Source organism: Mobula hypostoma, chromosome 6 (genome assembly GCF_963921235.1).
Source record: "Mobula hypostoma chromosome 6, sMobHyp1.1, whole genome shotgun sequence".
NCBI classification, from domain to species: domain Eukaryota; kingdom Metazoa; phylum Chordata; class Chondrichthyes; order Myliobatiformes; family Myliobatidae; genus Mobula; species Mobula hypostoma.
The window spans coordinates 38401721-38416950 of record NC_086102.1 but is presented as its reverse complement, the minus strand read 5'-3'; the positions used below and the strand labels follow the sequence as shown (position 1 = coordinate 38416950).

Below are 15230 nucleotides of genomic sequence, written 5' to 3'. Positions count from 1 at the left end.
GCAGACTGCAAACATCGCAAAAGGTTGTTGGTGAGGCAGTACAAGGCTTAAAAACAGGTCAGGGCCTTTTGGAACTTTTCAGCGGGCAGCAATCGTAAAGAACTCTTATGCATTCTGCAGGGGCCAATAAAAAGAAGCAAGGTGAAAGGAGAGTGGCCATTGTTGGAGTGGACAGTGTCAGAGTGGCCAGGCTTTGGCTTGATTGGCTTAGGTGAGAACAGGTGCAGTCTGGAACTTAAACTTGAGAAGTTAGAAGTATAACAAGCGTAGGCAGAATGGTAGTTAGAGCAGTAGAATGCTACTTTTGTGAGATGAAGGATTGCAGGATACCTAATGGTTTCTCTGATGACTGCATCTGTGGAAAGTGCGCCCAACTTCAGCTCCTGACTGGACAAGGTCGAGGAACTGAGGCTGGAGCTGGATGCACTCAGGACCATCTGGAACCTGAAAACCTCATAGATGAGACTTTTACTAAGGTGGTCACATGCAGAATGCAAGCTTCAGACAGTAGGTTAGTGATCACCAGGAGAAGCAAGGGAGTAAGTGCTGGGATCCCCTGTGGTCATTCCCCTCAGCAACAAGTATACCCTTTTGGATAGTGCTGGGTGGGGTGGGGGGGATGACCTATCAGGGCACGGCAGCAGCAGCAGCCAGGCCGTGGCACTGTGGCCAGCTCTGAGTCTCGCAGGGAAGGGAAAAGTCTGTCACAGTGATAGTGATAGGAGATTCAGTAGTTAGGGGGACAGACAGGAGACTCTGTGTCTGTGAATGAGAAGCCAGGATGGTGCATTGCCTCCCTGGTGCTAGGGTCCAGGATATCTCAGAGCGGCTGCAGAAGATTCTCAAGGGGGTGGGTGAGCACCCAGATGTCGTGGTGCACACTGGCACCAATGACATGGGTAGAAATGGGAAGAGGTCCTGCACGGTGAGTATAAAGAGTTAAGGATGAGACTGAAGAGCAGGACCTCCAAGGAAATAATCTCTGGATTACTCCCAGTGCCACGTGCCCGCCAGGGTAGGAAAAGGATGATAGTACAGATGAATGAATGGCTGAGGAGGTCATGTAGGGGATCAAGGTTTCAGATTTCTGGATCATTGGGATCTCTTCTGGGGAAGGTGTGACCTGTACAAAAGGGACAGGTTACACCTGAACTCGAGGGGGACCAATATCCTAGCGGGCAGGTTTGCTAGAACTGTTGGGGAAGGTTTAAAATAATTTGGCAGGGGCGATGTGAAATGGAGTGATGAGGCTCAGGATGGGGTAGTCGGTATAAAAGTCAAGTCATTGTCATGGTGAAGTGAGATTGTGAGCAAGGACAGGCAGATGATAGGGCAAAATTGCAGTCAGCGGGATGAACTGAAGTGTAAAATGGGGGCAAAATCAAAAGGAGTGATGAATACAGGACTAAAGGAGTTGTGTTTGAATGCATGCAGTATACAGAATAAGATAGATGATCCTGTAGCACAATTAAAGATTGGTGTACAACATGTGCGTCGCTGAGTCATGGCTGAAAGAAGATTATATTTGTGAGCTTAACGTCCAAGGATACACGTAGTATCGAAAGGACAGGCATGGAGGCAGATGGGGTGGGGAGGCTCTGTTGGTAAAAAATTAAATCAAATCCTTAGAAAGAGGTGGCAAAGGATTGTGAGATGTAGAATCCTTGTAGTAGAGTAGAAACTGCAAGGGTAAAAAGACCCTGTGGGGAGGTTGTTATCTACAGTAGGTTAGTCGAGGAGCAGCGGGCACAGCCTCAGAATATAGAGATGTCCATTTAGAACAGAGATGAGGAGGAATTTATTTAGGAAGAGGGTGGTGAATCTGTGGAATTCATTGTCACGGACAGCTATGGAGGCCAAGTCATTGAGTATATTTAAGGTAGAGGTTGATAGGTTATTGATTAGTGAGGGTGTCAAAGTTTACATGGAGAAGGGAGGAGAGTGGAGTTGAGAGGGATAATAAATCAGCTATGATGGAATGGCAGAACTGACTGGATGGGCGATATAACCTAATTCTGCTCCTATGTCTTATAGTCTTATGGAGAAATCTTGTCTAACAAATCCGTTGGAATTTTTGGAGGAAATAACAGGCAGGATAGACAATAGAGAGTCAGTAGACGTTGTTCACTTCAATATTCAGAAGGCTTTTGGTAAAGTGCAGTACACGAGTCTGCTTAACAAGATAAGAATCCATGTTAGTACAGGAAAGATATTAGCATGGATTGAAGGTTGGCTGGCTGACAGAGGCAAACAGTGGGACTTTTCTGTTTGGCTGACAGTGACTAATGGTGTTCTGCAGGGGTTGGGTGTTGGGTCCATTACCTTTTCTGTTATATGTTAATGACCTGGATGGTGGAATTGATAAATTAGTGGCCATGCTTGTGGATGAAATAAAGATAGGTGGAGGGACAGGTAGTGTTAAGGAAGCAGGGAGTCTGCAGAGGGACCTGGAAGGGTTAGGAGAGTAGGCAAAGAAGTAGCAGATGGAATAATATGTAGGGAAATATATGGTCATGCACTTTGGTAGAAGGAGTAAAGGCATAGCATATATTCTAAACGGGGAGCAAATTCAGAAACTGAGGATGCAAAGGGACTTGGGAGTCCTTGTGCAGGATTCCCTAAAGGTTAATTTGCAGGTTGAGTCGGTGGTAAGGAAGGAAAATGCGATGCTAACATTCATTTCAAGAGGACTAGAAGACAAAAACAAGGATGTAATGTTGAGGCTTTTAATGGCATTGCTCAGACCACATTTGGGGAATAGTGAATAGCTTTGGGCCCCTTGTCTAAGAAGGGATGTTCTGTCATTGGAGAGGTTCCAGCGGAGGTTTCTGAGAATGTTCGCAGGAATGAATGGGATAATGTATGAGGAGCATTTGATGGTTCTGGGTCCATACTCACTGCAGTTTAGAAGAATGAGGGTGAAACTCATTGAAATGTACCAATATTGAAAGACCTAGATTTTGTGGATGAGGAGAGGATGTTTCCAATTGTGGGTGAGCCTAGGACCAAAGGGCACAGCCTCAAAATGCAAGGACATCCCTTTAAAACAGAGATGACAAGGAATTTCTTTAGCCAGACTATGGTCAATTTGTGGAGGCCAAATGTCTGGCTATATTTAAAGTGGAGGTTGTTAGGCTCTTGATTGGTAAGGGTGTCAATGATTATGGGGAAAGGATAGGAGAATGAGATTGAGAGTGATAATAAATCAGCTTGCTAGAATGGTGAAGACTTGATGGGCTGAAATAGCTAATCCTGTTCATATGTCTTATGATATTATGGCCCTAAATAAGTCATCAGTAGTTGTTGAGTACCTTGTGACCTGGCAAAATAATGAACTATCTCCAATCTAAAGCAGAGATCTTCTAGCAATCTGCTGTCACACCTCCTCTCACACTGGAAATCATCATGATAACATATGAGGCTGACCACACATTGGGTAACCAGAGTAATGCATAGTAAACACAGGCAACTATCTCTATATCAGGGAAAGTAAAACTCAGAGTCTATGATTTGACAGAGGTAAAGGCAGCCATGGCCTATAATCTGCTAATTTAATAGGCTACATATTGACTTGGAATAAACACTTAATAGTCATTTAGTTACTAAGTGGAGGTAATTAAGGTCTACCTGCAGAGTGTTCCCACCCTGTCCAGATTTATTAATGGTAATTTGAAAGAGGTTTGAACAAAATAATAGAAGGGATTGGTGAAGATAGCATCACTGAAATAACATAATCAAAATTGAAGACTGAAGGCCAATATAACAGCAATGATGAGTTGAAATTGGCAAGGAACAGAAAGCAAACTAGCGATCAATAGCTATTCTTAAATTCAGAAGAAAATTATAGGGTGAGATTACCTTGGGGTCAGTATTAAGAGCCTTGATCTTTTATATACATATTAAGGACCTAGACTTAGGAAAGCTTTTTTTTTGGTGCATTGGCAATCTATATTAATGAAGGTCAAATTGACGCAGCTAACGGCCCCAGGCGTATTTTTGAAATATTAATTCAGTTCTCTGTTAGCTGGAAACACAGTGAAACACCGCCCCTCAATTACCGGTGTTTTGAATGAATAATTTAACTTTCTTTAATAAACGGCAATATTCCTAACAAAATATGATGATTCAGTTTTGCACACATTGCCGGCCCATCGGCTTCGTTTAATGATCTGCTGAGGAAAAACACGGGGACTGATAATGGTGAAAATTACACTCAGGGTTTCAATTGTCCTGGAAGCAGACGGCAGGAAGGCAGCTCCCTGGTCAATGTCAGATAACCAGCTGTATGGCGCATCTGGAACCGTCCATCTAACGTCGTTGGTATCAAAACAGCAGGCTATCAGTCAGCTAACCTCTGGGGTGTGGTTATTCGAGAGCATAACCGGTGCTTGAGATTCTTTACAGAGCTGGCCTCGGTAGTGCTTTCACCATTCGACCTAATTCGCGGTGTATCGTCTGCCCTAGATTTCGCACTGCGTTTCTCGTGGACGCCTCAATTTCAGGTTGGTTTTACTCACTGTGAATTATGAATAGAGAAAAACGCAAAGCATTTTCTACTGAAAAAGACATCTGGTGGTATTGCTTTTGTATAGCAAACTAAAGAAAAGCAGTGATTTTTGTTTTGGCAAATGTGCGCAACTAGACTAGTGCCGAATATTTATGGTATAATGCAATGCAGTAACGTTCATTTTCAGAATTATAATATGCTTCTTCTGTTATAAAATCAAATTATTCATTGATATCCCGCTTTTTATTTTTGCCTTCTAGCTTCTATATCCTATCTACTGATGTTCAGCTTCATTCACTTTAGTGAGACCAGAATGTAAACATGTTCTCACAACTCTTAACATGTTCCAACAACTCTAACATGTTCATTTTTTAAAGTGGATTCCAACTACAGTGAATACGCATTTAACTTTTGCTCGCATTGGTAAAACTTTTGAAATAGCCTTTCTATATTTTGCTGAATAACAGATTATTAATATACTTTCTACAGTTACCTCACTTTCTTCCGTGCACTGAACGTCCCTATTCTGTCAGTGAGTGAAAGCGGACTGTTGTAATGGGCGGACAGATGGTAGAGGTGTCATCCGCCCTCTTCAATAGGGAGGGGGAAGGGTGTGAATGGTTTCCTGCCCGTTCATCATTTTTCTTTCACTAACTTATAGGGATACCTTAAATGGCTAAGGCATTGCATGGAAGGAACCTGAGAAAAATATTTGTAGTTATAATTTGCATCATTTTACTATATAGACTGGTATTAATTCTTAGTTGTAGCTGGAATCTAAATACTACCATACTTAATATATCATATTGGAAAAGGTCTATAATCAATCGCACCGTTCACTGAATACTGAATTTCTCCGGACTGTGCCAAGAGTATTCGTTTTAAGTGCAGTTCGATACCAAATTTACTATACAGATTTTCCGTTTAAGTTTTAATGATAACAAAGATGAACTTGTTTATTAGTTTTAATATGGGAAATATAAGTGCTCAATTGAAGAGGAAAAAGTTGTGTAACAAACATGAAAGTACTTGTCTAAGAACAAAATAATAATTCCCTTGGCTACCAGTGATAGAACATGTACTTGTTTTGGATTAAAGGCTTAAATTTATGGGTGGGGGGTAAGGTTGAGCCATTAGAGTGTGAGGTAAATGTAAAGGATTGTGGAGCTGAATGGTATTAATACAGTTGGATTGATTATTGAATATAAATTATTCCTGTGTGGGGAGATACCAGAAGAGAACATAGGGAAATCTTTGTGAAAATGGAGTCATTTGGAACCAGCACTTTCTTCATTGACAAAATGGATGCCACTTTAGTCAAAATGAAATAAGATTTTAAGCCACAGTGCTGAAACATTGTTTCCAGTTTTCTTCAGATATTAATTCAGACCTTAATCTTTCAATATTAGTACCACAGCTTCAACACTAAAGGTCTTGCAGTAGTCTTTAAAAATGGGGTGTGTGGTTAAAATCTGCAGCCACTGGAAATGTGAAATAAGCAGCATCTGTAGAGGGAGGAACAGTTAACAGCATCACTGGTGTTCGGACCTGAGTGATTCCATCATTTTGCAGATCTTTTACTTGTCATTGCTTGCTGTTCTGAAAACGAACAGTGCAATGGGTTAATGACTCCAGCAAATATTGGACATTTGGTAGCATGTACTGAATGCCCAACTCTTAGAGCAAAAAAAAATATTGATCTGGCATGTCAAATCCCTTTGTTCAGAGAAGTCTGATTAATTACTGAGATTCTAATTCTCCAGTGAATCAATGACTCAGCTGTTTTTTAGTATTTGAATAACTTAAAATGGCAATGAGGGCAGCTGAGGTTTCAGCAACCAGCTAGTTGTGATGCAGCACCCTGGTAAAGTGCTTCAGGAGACAAATGATTTCTTATGGCTATATTAATTTCCAGATTGCTTCACAGAATTGGTTCTGTGGGTATTTTAAAATCTCATGCCACGGCTGTGATTGGCCTGCTCATCACCCAAAGCTCCATTTGTTCTGCCAGTATGTTCAATTTTAATTGATTGCCACCATGTTTTGCCTTTGCTCCAAACCATTTGGTACCAATACTCAGCATTCTTTTGATTTGATTCCATTGATCTCTGGCTTTTCAGGGAGTAATTTTCACATTTATTTGGAAAAGTGGTTCCTGATCTGAAATCAAAAGAATATTCCTCACTTTTAAGAAGGCCCAATGGATAAATTTGGGTAAAAGTAATTGCTGTTGTTTCTCTGCATACCTTGCTTCTGTGTTTTGACCGCATTTAGTTTAGGGCAAATGCTAAACTTCTGCTTCTCAAATATTCTCTGGAGTTTAGACAATGGTGATATAGGAATTCTTCATGGCAATGCTTCAGACTTTGCTTTACTTGTGTTTATTACCCTAGGAATGGATGATGTCTCCGTCAATATGTGTCGTACTTTTTAATGTACCTACATCATTTTTCTCCCAGTTTATATGCAGTCCTCTAACTGTTGGGCATTGGTCCAAACTCGGTACCCATAGTTTTTTCTTCACTGACCACATCCATTCTGAACCTAGCTTCTCTGCTCGTGTATTTATTGGCTAACCTATGTTCTTGCTCCTTCAGCATTCCCACTCTCTGGACTTGGCATTCGCAGCACCTCACCGAGCAGTTATTGCCGTGGGTTTTATGATAAGACCCAGGTGGAAGACAAGGTTAGAATTATTTTCCTATCATGGCTATGAATCCTGCTATTCAACTGACAGGGCAGTACTGTACTACATGATAAATTTTGTTAGTTGTGCTTTAACATGAGGGGTAGTGTGAAATGTGCACAGCTAGTCAATTTGTAGTGGAAGATACGAAGTTGTGTTAGGTATATTGCTGCATGACTGTTCAAATGTTTCTGGATCAAATTTGTTTTGAGGTGATTCAATATTGAATTGTAAACACTTGCAAACAGATGTTTACACAAATTTCAAGGATATTTTGAATGTGTGGAACGTATAAATGCCAAGTCATCAAATGATAAAAAATCAATATTTGTTCAAAATGGAGCATGTTATAACTAAATGCAGCCTCGTGCATTAACTCAGCTAAACTAATTATGATGGACTGCTCTGCAGAATTAGTGCTATTTAACTGCAGTGATCTATAATGCACAGTAATTTAAATCGCCAATCGTTACTTCCCTTTGCACCATGTACTGTACTGTTCAATGTGTTGAGAATGAGTAGCTTTAACTTTTCTAGATATTAAATGACTACTTGCATTTTTAGCTTCCAGAATGGCCAATAGAGGACCCAGCTATGGTTTGACTAGAGAAGTTGAGCAAAAGATTGAACGGAAGTATGATCCAGACTTGGAAGAACGATTAGTGAACTGGATCATTGCACAGTGTGGTGGGAATATAAGTCGTCCAGATCCAGGAAAAACCCACTTTCAGAAGTGGCTACTGGATGGTGTGGTAAGTGTAATTTAAACCTCGATTCCTGATTGATCTTTGAATATTGTGGGAACTGATCGGAAACAAAGCTTTGGTTAAATTTGATGTAGTTTAACAAAAATCTACACCCCAACGATTATGTCAGATTTTGGGAAGTAATGTCAAACACTTACCATCATTTGAAATGATCATCCATGTGCAATGATGTACCTAAATGTGTAACTTGTGAAATGATGCTTCCTTCCTATCTGAAATGTTTGATATACGTGGAGAGGTTATAAAGAACATGAACACTTGGGACATTCCCACCCCGTGGCAAAGGGAGAGAAGAAATGAAGAGGTTATAAAGAAGTACTTGTTACTGCATTTTCAAAAATGTTTCAATAACTTGCACTGACATCAAATAAGCACTCAGTTCAAACACATAATACTGCAGTGTAAACCAGTGATTATTTTAATTTAAACTTTTGGTATGCTTTCATAGGAAGAATAGCAAACAGTTCCTGCAAAAAAGCTACATCATCACCAAATGCCTGTTATGCTGCTGGCATTTAGGGCAGCAATGAAGGACCTCAATCATGTCTGTCCTTGGCCATCTTCTCTTTTGTGCTCGCTGCTCCAAAGAGCGCGATATGAGGTCATTCTTGCCCTCGGCCATTAGGCTCTATAATGAGTTGACCTATGAGTTGACCGGGGAAGTGATGACCCCCTCCTGTTAGACTGTTTGAGGTAACTTTTTTTATTCTTTCTTACTTCTCTTCTAATATTTTGTATATCTGTGCACTTGTAATGCTACTGTGACATTGTGGTTTCCTTTGGGATCAATAAAGTATCTATCTATCTATCTATCTCCATATGTTGCTCATAGTACTGGTAATTGAATGTTGTTCCCCTTGGGCATGTGGCCAAGTGTTTAAGGCATTCGTCTAGTGATCTGAAGGTCGCTAGTTCGAGCCTCAGCTGTGGCAGCGTGTTTGTGTCCTTGAGCAAGGCTCTTAACCACACATTGTTCTAGTGTCTGTGCGAGGAGTGGTGCCTCACACAGACTTCCAACTTGCACCTTGTAAGGCATGAAAATGCCCGACGCAGACCTCTCATGGTCTGAGTCAACATTCACTCCCCCTCCCTCCCCCTTGCCAAATCCTCAATGGGCCACAAAAGCTGACTACCCAACAACTGCAAAAAAAAAAGGTTGTGCTGGATTTTTCCTTAATTCTTTGAAGAAAATTCAGAGTGTAAATTTATCAAAGTATTAATTCTTAAAAGATGTCTTTTACACCCTCACTGCCTCCATATTAGAGTGTCTTCAAATACAATTTCTAATAAGTCTGATAGTACCAAAGTGTTTAAAATTTGTTGAAGGTGAAACATTATTCTCATTATTAATGGACCAAGACAGTGATCACAATGAATTCACAACTATGCCCAGTTCTAAACTCTCTAGTTATTTATATAGATGTAGAAATCTTCCTTCCATTCTAATTGAGCTGTGCCCAAGTATATCCTTGCCTCCTAGCCATGATCTGCAAATCAATTCTAAAAATTTACTTAATAGTTAAGGCTGCATATATTACGTGTAGATTTAATACTACACTTCAAGCTGATTTGTAATATATGCAGCCTTAACTATAAAGTAAAAATGTTTTAATTGATTTGCAGATCATGGCTAGAAGGCAATGATATACAATATTTGGGTATCAACTTACAATGGAAGAAAGATTTCTACATCTATGTAAATAACTAAAGTTCAAAACTGGGCATAGTTGTGAATTCATTGTGATCACTGTTTTGGTCCATTATGAATATGAATGTTTCACTTTCAGCAAATTTTAAACACTTTTTGGTACTAGAAGATGCATTTAATATGGAGGAGGTGAGGGTGTTCTAGAACAGACATCTTTAAGAATTAACACTTTGATAAATTATACTTCTATACATAATTTACTTTGAAGAATTAAGGAGAAATCCAGGACAATTTTTTTTTTGGCAGTTAAGTAGTCAGCTTTGGTTCATTGAGGATGGAGCAAGGCGAGGGCAATATTCAATTACCTGCAGGTGATTACCTGTCAAGTTTTCATAACTGTTCGAAGGTTATAAGGTTTGATTGCCCCTCGCTGATTTGGATCTCTCTTTAAATCCTAATTTAAAATATTACCCTAGCTGGCTGATTTGAGGTAACTGCTATCTACTGAGTAAATGGTTGGGCTTTTATCTATTTTTATCATTTAGGGATATGGTGTGGAGTAGGCCTTTCTGGCCCTTCGAGTCGAGCCGCCCCACCCCAGCAACTCCTGATAGCCCCAGCTGAACCCTAACCCAATCACGGGACAGTTTGCTGCAGGCTAATTGAAGACAAATGGTAGCCAAGATTTTTGTGCTGTCTAATTTGAGGCTGTGTGCAGTGAACTCTACAATCGACAAACTGCATGCAATAATAATATGGTGCACTTTGCCACTGAGTTAACCAGAATGTCAGACTCTTGGATTGATTCCATGTTTTTTTTTCCCCCAATCCAGCTTGTAGAAAAATGTGTTTCAGTTGCTGCACTGTGAAGCCATCTGAAGTAACAGCAATATGGCCTGTAAAATCATGCGAGGATTAATATGAACCTGAATTAGGAATTCCTGGTTTTCTTATGTTTGGTACCATCAGAATAAAATTGTTCAGCTGGAAGCCATTTAGTCTATCTGCTGGTTTTTTTTGTGATTCTTGTTCCCAAGAAAGTAGTTCAGTCCTATTGCACCATACATGGCTCTCCTTTTGCTGATATTGTATCCAGTTACTCCCTGAGCTGCAATGGCCTTCCATAAACAAGGAGACAACTATTCTTGATTAAGTTGCATGATTTTGTTCCTTTTCTATCTTTGAGTTTAACATTGCAATCTGATTTTGAGAGTGCAACTGTTAAAGGTATAAATGGATTGTAGTAATGGTTCTGCAAAAATCCTAGGACTGAATTGCTTGCAATGTAATGAATTTTGCAGTGCCCTGTCGTCAAGTAAAACTGCAACATGATCATTTGTGTTCTTGATTTTTGTCTGCTTTTTAAAAGGAAATTCTTTTCCGATATCTGAATGCTTATCACTGGCTTCACTAGAAAAGTTAAGCTTTTCACTTGGTTGTAGTGGCATTTGTTGTAGGGTTGTACATGCCTCAAATTTACTTTATTTGAAAGGAGCTCACAAACTCTTTGTTATTCAGTGGAAAATTAAAATTCTCCTTGGTCTTAAGTTATATTGGATATATTGCTAAGTTCTTAAGGCATCTTATAATGTCACATGAAATGTTAACTCTTCTTTTTAGTTATTATGTAGGGTTATAAATGGACTTTATCCAAAAGGCCAGGAGCCAATTAAAAAAGTCCAAGAAACCCCAATGGCCTTCAAACAGATGGAACAAATCTCTCAGTTTCTGAAGGCTGCTGAAGATTATGGTGTTGCAACAATGGATATCTTCCAGACTGTAGACCTGTGGGAAGGTAGTAGGCACTGATGCTTCATTTTGCTTTAAAAAGAAGTTTATGAAATGGGAATGAATAACTTTTGGCTGAGTTTAGTAGGGGATTAAAAAAGATGAACTTGCACTTTTTTCCCCAAAAAGGAAGATGGCTTTCTACCTAATCCTTTGTAATCAAATCCAAACATTCTCTTACACTTTTTTATATACACAAATAGAAATACTATTTTAGTGTGTAAAATCCCTTTCAGTATTCTTTTCACTTGTTAAAATATTTAGTTGTTTAAACAAGATCTATGGAGCAAGTAATAGTTTCTGTTGATTTTGGGACCATTGATTAGAAACATTATCTCCAAAGATGCTGCATCTGCAGATTTCCTCGTGCTGCTTTGTTTGTTGTTTATTTCTATAAACTTTGTGGTTTCATATCTAGAAATATAATTTGCTCTTATTGAATAACTTTACTGACAACTCTACTGACTTTGTTTAATTTCTCCTTTTCTGAGAAATATCCAAAATATTGGGAATGAGAATCCTATGGTCATGAAACTAGAGATTCATATAAAAAGCTTCCATGGATGTTTGCAATGCAGGATGTAATTTGCTTCATTTTAATGTAAATAGATAACTGCTAGATCCTTCTAATCCTAAAATTAAATATATTTGCAGTGGACAACAATCTTTGCATGGTTTATGTGAAACAGTACTGATCAAATTAGTACTTTCTTATACTAATTTTCTTTTAGAAATCTTATTGATGTCTTGCCACCTTGTTACATCTTGAATTCTTTAGGTTTTCAATACAAAGCTTTATTTTCCTTGTAGGAAAGGATTTGGCTGCAGTGCAAAGAACACTAATGGCTTTGGGTAGTGTAGCAGTAACCAAAGATGATGGATTTTATCAAGGAGATCCCAACTGGTTCCATAGGTAACACTTTTGTGTCATGTTTAAATCTTCAAGGTATTCTTAATGGCATTTAATGTCTAGTAAAATCAATGCCTTGCAAAGTTATGGAAAATTTCAATTTCCTAACATTCTAATGTCAATTTTGACTATAAATACATTTCTTTAATAAAGAAGTTTTCTCAATGTATGTCCTATATTCACATGTATCTCTATTTAACAGGAAAGCTCAGGGCAACAAGCGTGAATTTTCTGAAGAGCAACTTCGAAAAGGGCAAAGTGTTATTGGCCTACAGATGGGAAGTAACAAGGGAGCCTCTCAGTCTGGTATGACTGGCTATGGTATGCACCGACAGATCATGTAGCACACCGTCCTTTGGCAAGAAACGAAAATCCAATAGACTGGGGACTCTAATCTTAAACTACCATATTCTAAATTGCTGTCAAAAAAGGTTGTTTGCTTTAACTTGCAGTTTATGGATTGTTATTGCAACGAGTGGCTATGCTGCACCACATTAACAATGTAAAGTTTTTGTGTTTTCAAAATATCATCTCCCCTCCCCCACCCCACCAACCTAACAATTGACAAGTTAATTTCTGGAATCTTGTATTCCTGAGGAGTTGGGAATGAGAATTTGTAGAACTCTCATTTGTACTTTGTGCCATCTTTCGCCTGCGGAATTTGTAACACTTCTAAATGTCTGTATTTTACATTAATAGAATGATTTGCCATGAAATTCGATTGAAGGAATATTTCAGGTTTTGTGTAGATATGCTTTTGATCTTTGAATTAATCATTATATCCATTCAGTTGTCATGGGAATTTGTGTAAGGACTTCAGGGAAATGGAATTAGCCAGGTAGCGGCAGCTGAATAGCTGAACAGAATAGAATCATCTGCAGCTCTTGCTTACCAGAGGTTTTCTTTTGTTGCCAAAACTATGCTTGGTGTTTGAAATGAAATTAACTCCACTGTTACTGATGACAACATTACATGGTAACTGAATCAAATGTCCAAAAATTCAATTTCTGGAATTGGCTGATGTGCACATGTTTAATCCTTTATCTAAAATTGTGGAGATATGTCAGCTTGCATCCAGTTTTAATCCTACTTGTCTTCTTCTGATATTGGTGTATTTCCCCTGTATGGAAAGATGTTTTGTTAAATAGTTCCTAATTCTGAATCATGTTCTGCATTACACACTTAAGACAATGTGGTAATGTAAATAATTTAGAATTTTTATTTTGTGGTGTAAAGTGACTGTCAATGATTAAATTTAGTTACTTGCAATTCAAAATACAAAAGCTCTTAATTCTCAAGGAAACTTATTTATTTTTTTTGATTTGATCCATATCCTTGTAGGAGAGAGATTCTACTTTAAAAACAACGAGGTTAAACTTGAATCTTGTGGACTATGTAGAATGACTTGAATTTATTCCAATATGTCTGGTGTAAATTGCTTCACTTAGATCTGGTGCTCGTATGTATCCACTAGATCCAGTAAAGAACTTTGAAGTAGTGCTGGTATGGAATTGGAGTCTAAAGTCCTCAATCAATGGCAATAGAATTTGAAAGTTACAATCTCCAATACCTGTAGTCTAATTGGATGTATTCATCTGTTCTGTGTCTTCAACATTGTTTTAAAAGGGAGAATTTTAAACCTGTGGATGTCAAACATTGCCTGCTTAAGAAGATGTACACATTGTCCGAAGCAAAGTCGTAATCACATCACTGCACTGTTCTCCCATCAACTACTTCAGCTTCAAAATGAGTTTACAAAGTCTGTACTGTTTTCTAAGTAATTCAATGAGACACTACGTTTGTAAACTTCCCATAGTTCTAATCCTCACGGTTCTAGAAAACTTCCATTTATTGTTCACAATGTCACTATTAAAGGTCTCAGTTAAATCTATTGTCTTGATTTTTATTGTTTAATTTTATGGTTTGAAAACAAAATTGTTTAATGTAGTGTTTTGGAACTAAAAGTTTACAAGATTTCTTCAATTTGATCAGTCCCATTACTTGTGGTTGACTGTAATCTGAAACAAAGCAGTGATACAGAAAGATAGCCTGTAGAGTACATAATTTGAAATGGAGATTGCCTTAATTGAAGTCTGATAGTTTAAAGGGGTCTCTTGCATTGACTGGACACGTCTAATATTCTCCTCTTGCTTTTGGCTCTCCTAAAGTGGCTCATGCCATCATTTAGCATCTTCTGCATGTACTGTACTTTCAGGCCTCAATTAATCTATCAGCCAGAAATATTTTGCAAACAGTAACTTAGCATGCGAATATTCCCTTTTGTCTTATTCATCCATCAGTTGCCCTCTGCAACTTGCCAAAGTCTAATGAAATTTCAGCACTTTGTTTTATATTGCCATTATTTGTAGTTTTTCTTTCTCTTCCTGTCATCTCTCCCACAAAATCCAGCAATTCATACCATGTACTAAACACTTGTTTATTTTTTCCTGTCTCTTTTAGTTCTTTGCATCAATTCTTTTGTCTCCTGATTCTTACTACTTTCCCAATGGCCATTTTGTCTATCTACTGTTTCATCTGCACAATTTTGCTATCTACTCTATCTGTTCATCTACTTCTGTTCTAAGGAGAACAGTTAAAACCATAGAACACTACAGCACAGAAAACAGGCCATTCGGCCCTTTTAGTCTGTGCCGAAACATTATTCCACTAGTCCCATTGACCTGCATTAAGTCCATAACCCTCCAGACCTCTCCCATCCTTGTACCTATCCAATTTATTCTTAAAACTTAAGAGTGAGTCCGCATTTACCATGTCAGATGGCAACTCGTTCCACACTCCCACCACTATCTGAGTGAAGTAGTTCCCCCTAATGTTCCCCCTAAACCTTTCCCCTTTCACCCTAAAGCCATGTCCTCTTGTATTTATCTCTCCTAATCTAAGTGGAAAGAGCCTATTCACATTTA

The 15230-nt window shown here is 38.6% G+C and overlaps 1 protein-coding gene across 1 annotated transcript; it reads left to right on the top strand.

Annotated features, from left to right (window-relative positions):
* The first annotated feature begins 4219 nt into the window (after positions 1–4219).
* LOC134347944 (transgelin-3-like) lies at positions 4220–12874 on the top strand. Its single transcript, XM_063050611.1, has 6 exons — positions 4220–4502; positions 7105–7193; positions 7758–7945; positions 11229–11403; positions 12207–12309; positions 12509–12874. Exons 3-6 carry the CDS (start codon positions 7766–7768, stop codon positions 12648–12650), a joined length of 600 nt encoding a protein of 199 aa, XP_062906681.1. The 5' UTR covers positions 4220–4502; positions 7105–7193; positions 7758–7765; the 3' UTR covers positions 12651–12874.
* The last annotated feature ends 2356 nt before the right edge of the window (positions 12875–15230 follow it).

Excerpts from the sequence above, each read along its gene's own strand:
- LOC134347944 (XM_063050611.1), top strand. The coding sequence starts at position 7,766 with ATGGCCAATAGAGGACCCAGCTATGGTTTGACTAGAGAAGTTGAGCAA. Across the intron at positions 7,946-11,228 it reads AGTGGCTACTGGATGGTGTG|TTATTATGTAGGGTTATAAA; the intron begins GTAAGTGTAATT and ends TCTTCTTTTTAG. Across the intron at positions 12,310-12,508 it reads GATCCCAACTGGTTCCATAG|GAAAGCTCAGGGCAACAAGC; the intron begins GTAACACTTTTG and ends TCTATTTAACAG.